Raw genomic sequence first — 7,432 nt, 5'->3', positions numbered from 1 at the left:
CACCCTTTGCTTGGTGATCACTAACTTTAAGTCACTCCATTGCTCAACCCCCGTGAGCAATCTGTAACACATTTACACTTGAGTTTAGCTTTATGCAACACCCAACATACTATTTTGAGAATCTAATGGAAACAATTAACAATTTAGTTGCAATGGCACAAAAATGAAAATCATGAAAGGAGGCCATCATGACCCCCATCATTACCTGGGAGAGAAGCGCACGTGCCCCCTCAGATTTTTGAGCCAAGTGGATTTTGAATGCAGCTTCCAAAAGAAAAAAAATAGCCGAATAATATATTTTTATATTTGATATGATCACACCGTCGTGATTAGATCGTTCAGTGAGGCACATCACCAGCTAAAATCTGGCGCTGAGCCAGAGACAGATGCGTTTTTACAGCGCTGCGCATTATAACCAATCACACACAATTCTGTTGAGCTTATGAATGCAATGACCAATCAGAGGCGTTCAGGTGAGTGCAGATGTGCGAACGATGTAAGTAAGAGATTAATTTCACAGTTCATTATAACTGGAGTTCCCTTTCATGGGAACTTCGAACTGCGTCCTCTAGGGGTCGCTATGGGGAAACCTAGAGGATGCAGTGTCTCGTTCCCTACTCAGGGAACCATGGTTACATAAGTAACCTGAGACGTTCCCTTTCATGGGAACTTCGAACTGCGTCCTCTAGGTTTCCCCATAGCGACCCCTAGAGGACACAGTGTCTCGTTCCCTAATCAGGGAACCATGGTTACATAAGTAACCTGAGACGTTTTTGTGCTTGAACTCTAGCTAGACTGAAGTCAGTGAAAATGTTCTTTGCTCTCTTTCTGTACAATTAAAGTGTTATAATTAGTAACTTACAATGTTTTTATTAAATTCACATTCAATAAGCTACAAAGTCAGTCGTATTAAAAATATTTTATGGCATGACACACCCATATCTGGTACTTTTTGAACAATTTGTTTATTGAGAAATAAATTATGTCAGTATAATGCCGTAAAATTGAATCAGATCTCTTATTTACATATTAATAATACTAAAAGAAAAACAGCAACTAACACAAGAAAAGAGAGAGAGAGAAAATAATAATAATAAAAAAGAAAATGGAAGAAAAAAAAGGACACAGGTCAGTTCAAAACATTACACAATAAGATAATATGAGAGTACTAGTCATACATACCTGGGATACAAAAAAGGGGGGGGGGGTAATTTGGGGTAAGGGGTAAATGGCTGATGGCTTAATAATAAATCGTGGCTGAGGGTGATAAAAGAATCAAGTAATTTGATCTCTTTCTCCCTCCATTATATTACACAAATCTGAGCTTGAAATAAAGGATATAAATGGTTTCCAAATATTAAAAAAAGACTATTCAGGTATTCAGAATATATGTAATCCTTTCCATTGACAAACAAAAGGACATGTTGTTGATACATATATGTATAATGTAATATTGATGTATAATGGGTGGCTTTTCCACTTTCTTCCAATAGACGCTTTGCTTGAAGTATACTTATGTCAATAAGTTTCTGAGTGCTGCTACTGTATACAATATTCTCAGGACAGGAACATACCTGGTACTTAAGGAAAAAGCCGGGTTATTATGCGTAGTTAATAGATCACACTATTAGGCTACTTTGCTCATCGCCCATTACAGATCAACTAACATAATCTATACAGGTGCAAAACGCATTTGCTTACACATAATTGAGAATCGACATATTTCATGATATATTTGACACGTTTGGGAATATTTCGAATGAAAAGGGAAAAAATGTATAAAACATAAGCCTATATCAGTTATGCAGCGCTATCGTGACTTCTGTGTGTCATGAGCAGGACAAGCAAGACGAACTCGAAATGAGATGAATTTACCTCAAAAGTGTTCTAAATACCGTGTGAAATGTCAACATGAATTAGTGCACACTGCACAGGCGATTTCTACACATGCTGAAGAGAGCGTTGTCCCCATCTGAGGTCGAGAGGAAATTAAAGCTGTGGGAGTCATCTTCTTTCCACACAGTTTTTAATTTCACTGATTATATATCTTAGGCGTCTGTTCACATTCTTAGCATTTTGAACAACTTCAAAGGTTCTCGAACGAATTATGCTGCACCACGTTCTCAGAAAGTTAAAGAGATGCTAATGTAGGCCTACACAGTCAGTGTTGCCAACTCGTTTTCAGGGGAAGCTGCTAAAGGAAGGCCAATGTGTTGCTAAATGATACGTAATCATGACACAAAATTGTCACTACATCAAATCTCAGCAAACATGTGTTTTATATATGTTCCTTTAGATTTGTTTGTAAAATAATATAACGTAATATAATATTTAAATATAAATAACTGTATTTTTAAATACAACATTGAATTATTGAACACTTACACATTTTTGAACAATTAGGGCTTACGATTTAAGTTTTTTTATTAGCTAGTAAACTAGGGCACAATCTACACTCTAAAAAATGCTGGGTTAAATACAACCCAGTGCTGGGTAAAATAGGGACAAACCCAGCAATCGGGTTGTTTTGACCCAGCGGTTGGGTTACTAACAAGAAAGTTGGGTTAAACATTTAACCCAACCGCTGGGTCAAAACAGCCCAATTGCTGGGTTTGTCCCTATTTTACCCAGCACTGGGTTGTATTTAACCCAGCATTTTTTAGAGTGTACTATGTTAATATGAAGGAATTTTCCTTATTGATTTTTCACAGGTTTTTTACCTGCATTTTAAATTACGCATTGTATTTTGTGTTTTTGGGTTACATTGGATAATGTCCTGGAAAATTACTAGTAGCTTTTCCATTTTTCTAGATGTTTTTCTTACAGTGTATTACAATCGCTGGCACAAGCTACTAACAAGGCGTATCATAAACGAACAATTATTCAATTATTATTGTTAAATTGAGCAATTGCTAATAGCAGCTAACTTAATTCATGTGATGTGTGTACTGCTAGGCACATCTTTATATATATACACACACACATTTAAGAAAATAAAATTAATAAAATAAAAATGACAAATGCATACAACAACATCATTGCTAAGTTGGCAACACTGTACACACAGTGTATAAATTATCTTCCGTCGCCAAAGTCAACAGAAAGCGAGAAAAAAGTTTTTGTCTCGGTGTATGTTATCGATCATAGTTTTTCAAAGAAACAAAACTGATGTAACATTATACAATACAGTAATAAATACAGTAGAACCAAACAAGAACATATATTTCGTTCCCTTTCGCCCGACGTAATGCGTAGAAAGTTTGCATGACGCACTTCCGCAAACTTGGAGCGGAAGTTGTGTTGTTGTTGTTGTTGAGCCCGCCGGCTGGAGGTGTGTAGGATGCTTCGCTCGCTCTCTCTGTGTTTATATCTGTGTGAAGCGGCGGGCTGGAAGGCGTAGCAGACGCGCTGGTCTTTCAGTCGCATGTCGTTACTGTTTCAGGGATGGACTCGCTCTTCGGGACCGCGGCTGCGGCGCAAAAGTGCTGCTCTGGAGCCGCCAGCAGAAAAACCGCCAAAACCGGCAGCAAAAAGTGCAAAAGCCGCTCAGCCCGATATCCAAAAGCGAGCAATAATCCGCCTTATCTACCTCCAGAGGTGAGTGTGCTCTGGTTTATCTGCGCTCGAACACATCTGTCTGTTTCAGGGCTTGTGACTGTACATACAGTGCTGGTCACAGACATAGATGAAGCTGTGAAGTATACAGGCGTTACCTTGAATAATGCCAGTGTAACGTTACCAGCCTCTCCGAGGTTTGAAGATAAGTTAGGGTTATTACTGTAAAGTGTGCTAATGATACGACATGATAAAAGTAGCCTCTCTAGCATCTCAAAAATAGCTGAGCGCATTGTTACCAGTGTTGGGGGTAACGCATTACAAGTAACGCGAGTTATGTAATCAGATTACTTTTTTCAAGTAGCTAGTAAAGTAACGCATTACTTTTTAATTTACAAGAGAATATCTGAGTTACTTTTTCAAATAAGTAACGCAAGTTACTTTTTTTCCAATTTATTGACTGGCAGCTCTGCTGTCCCCATGTTGAGAGAAATAAGATGTTACTGTAGCTCTAAAATAATTATGAATATGCATTAATTCATCTCACTCACAAAAAACACAGATTCAGTATTCCTCAAAATGATGCAACTCAGAATATGACACAGACCTGCAATAATTAAATGTTAAACAACACAAATATGCTTTGTGTTTAATCCCATTCTATTTGCTTCTGAGCTTCGATGATCCAGTTCTCCGAGGTTTGAAGATAAGTTAGGGTTATTACTGTAAAGTGTGCTAATGATACGACATGATAAAAGTAGCCTCTCTAGCATCTCAAAAATAGCTGAGCGCATTGTTACCAGTGTTGGGGGTAACGCATTACAAGTAACGCGAGTTATGTAATCAGATTACTTTTTTCAAGTAGCTAGTAAAGTAACGCATTACTTTTTAATTTACAAGAGAATATCTGAGTTACTTTTTCTTTTTTCCCAATGTATTGACTGGCAGCTCTGCTGTCCCCGTGTTGAGAGAAATCAGATGTTACTGTAGTTCAAAATAAATATCAATATGCATTAATCATCTCACTCACAAAAACCACAGATTCAGTATTCCTCAAAATGATGCAACTCAGAATATGACACAGACCTGCAATAATTAAATGTTAAACAACACAAATATGCTTTGTGTTTAATCCCATTCTATTTGCTTCTGAGCTTCGATGATCCAGTTCAGCCGTACTAATAATCACAAATTACTCTAGACGAACATTTGTGTCTTCTTCTGCATTCTACTGTACTTTCCCTTCAGCCTGAGGCGCATTCATTTCACTTTTGGTGTGAAAAGGCTTTTATATTTGCCTAAAATATAACTTTTTTTATATTAAAAACAAACAAGCAAGCCCTGTCCAGATTTAAAAAGTAGCGCAAAAGTAACGTAACGCATTACTTTCCATAAAAAGTAACTAAGTAACGTAATTAGTTACTTTTTTATGGAGTAACGCAATATTGTAATGCATTACTTTTAAAAGTAACTTTCCCCGGCACTGATTGTTACCCTATTAACATTATACTGGATCATATAAATTTCAGCATAGAAACATGCTTTTTAAATCACATACACAGAAATGTAACACACGCATTCTGGAAATGCACCGTTCCCTGTAAACAACCGTGTTATTTACTTATAAAACATAGCTTATATTAACAGTAGAACTTCATGTCTTTTCAAATATGTTATTATTATTATAGTGTTGTGGCAAATACATTGGACTGTATATGTGACCTTGTCTTAAGTCGCTGGGGTATATTTGTAGCAATAGGCAGTTTGTTTATTGCTGAAGTGTGTTGAAATGTCTTCTTCTGCGTTCTACTGTACTTTCCCTTCAGCCTGAGGCGCATTCATTTCACTTTTGCTGTGAAAAGGCTTTTATATTTGACAAAAATATAACTTTTTTTTATATTAAAAGCAAACAAGCAAGCCCTGTCCAGATTTAAAAAGTAGCGCAAAAGTAACGTAACGCATTACTTTCCATAAAAAGTAACTAAGTAACGTAATTAGTTACTTTTTTATGGAGTAACGCAATATTGTAATGCATTACTTTTAAAAGTAACTTTCCCCGGCACTGATTGTTACCCTATTAACATTATACTGGATCATATAAATTTCAGCATAGAAACATGCTTTTTAAATCACATACACAGAAATGTAACACACGCATTCTGGAAATGCACCGTTCCCTGTAAACAACCGTGTTATTTACTTATAAAACATAGCTTATATTAACAGTAGAACTTCATGTCTTTTCAAATATGTTATTATTATTATAGTGTTGTGGCAAATACATTTGAAAGGAAATATATTCCACGTAACCTGTCCACTAGTTTGAGCTCGATAATTACATAAGAACTGGATTATGGCATGTATTACGCTGCAGAAGGATTTGAGAGAAATCATGGTTTTCGCTTTGGCTGGCAATAAAGGAGAGCTTCAGTAGAAAGAAAAAACAAGGCATGACCATCAAACGATCGATAACGCTGAGAGAGGAGGAGTGTAATGAGAGGTTGTGAGGGCCGTGTCACGGTGAATCATTATTGTGTTGATGTTGTTTCACTGCATCCTCATCACACTGTAATGAATGCTGATCCAGTGCTGCTTCTGCTACACTAGCAGAGTCTTGTTCAACTAGATTGTTAATACAAACAAATGAATTGTGTCTAGGGCTATGTTCAACGCCACGCTTTTGTGTGTTTTCCTTGTTCATTTTGCCTGTACTTCAATTGTGACTCGTTTACATTAGCAATAGCAAAGCTTGCTTTAACTTACCTGACATGCTGTTAAAATGTGATATGATGCAGTGTGTCTGATCTCAAAGGACGGCTAAAGTAGTAAGACGTGACTATTCTGAATGAGCCAACAAATCTGTTGACTTTGTTAGCGGCGTCAGCTTTTTCTCTCTTTCTCTTCTTTGTGTTTTGAATCCTGACCTGTGTGACTTTGAGCTCGGTTCAGCATTAACTCTGCCCTGTCTTTTGTTTCAGGCTGAAGAGGGAAACATTGAGTACAAGGTAAACTCTCCGCACAGATATTCACCAAATATATCACCGAACACAACAGAGCGCCTCAGATTTGGACATTAACGTTTGTTGAAAGCATTGCTTTTGATTCACGCATGGGTTACCCACAATGCTCTGTAAGTAGCTGGCAGTCTGAGCGTCTCCTGTGTAAATGCATGCAGCGGAAGATTAGCAGAGCTTTTTTTATACACTACAGCTGCTGCCGGCAAACAAAACTGCGCTGACACTCCCGTCATCACAGCATTACATTTGCACCGACACCCAAATCTCAGCTAAACACTCTCAGTCATGCATTCAGCCAGACTGTTGTTGTTGTGTGTGTTTTAGCTGAAGCTGGTGAACCCCACGCAGTACCGCTTCGAGCACCTGGCCACACAGATGAAGTGGCGCCTGCAGGAGGGCCGCGGGGAGGCCGTGTATCAGATCGGCGTGGAGGACAACGGGCTGCTGGTGGGCCTGATGGAGGAGGACATGAAGGCCTCTCTCAAAACACTGCGCAGGATGGCTGAGAGGTAGGCTTGCCGTGATAGACGGTGTTGACGGTGATACCGGTTTTAAAGCCGCAACACCGGTTACGTCACTTGCCCACCGCGGCACCGGCACCGACCCCCACCGTCGTTTTGATTTTTGTATAGTAATAAAAATCATGTAGTTCAGTAAAAGAACAGACACTACAATTAAAAACTGAACGCGGCTGCTCAATGCAGCGTGCCGAACGACAGTCGCATCACTTCTCATTTCATTTCGATTTCATTTCTCCAGTGAGGAGAGCTGACTGAAGAGTGAGGTGAGGTGAGGTGAGACAGACAAGACGATCGCGGATGATTTAGTTTTGAAACGAGATGCAAAAGCACCTGTTTGGC

At 38.5% G+C, this 7,432-nt stretch overlaps 1 protein-coding gene across 1 annotated transcript in view; it reads left to right on the top strand.

Moving 5' to 3' along the window:
- Positions 1-3,264: 3,264 nt before the first annotated feature.
- The window catches only part of LOC107561969 (GTP-binding protein 2-like), a 39,832-nt gene continuing 35,664 nt past the window's right edge, over positions 3,265-7,432 (top strand). Inside the window, exons 1-3 of the mRNA XM_016246527.1 lie at positions 3,265-3,597; positions 6,534-6,560; positions 6,897-7,081. Of these exons, the coding sequence (XP_016102013.1) occupies positions 3,445-3,597; positions 6,534-6,560; positions 6,897-7,081 (365 nt within the window). The 5' untranslated portion in view covers positions 3,265-3,444. The remainder of the gene's footprint in view (positions 3,598-6,533; positions 6,561-6,896; positions 7,082-7,432) is intronic.

The sequence above is a fragment of the Sinocyclocheilus grahami genome, unplaced genomic scaffold, assembly GCF_001515645.1.
Source record: "Sinocyclocheilus grahami isolate Dianchi unplaced genomic scaffold, SAMN03320097.WGS_v1.1 scaffold801.1, whole genome shotgun sequence".
NCBI lineage: Eukaryota > Metazoa > Chordata > Actinopteri > Cypriniformes > Cyprinidae > Sinocyclocheilus > Sinocyclocheilus grahami.
Note: the sequence above shows the minus strand (reverse complement) of the source record. Positions and strands in the feature narration are given on the sequence as shown.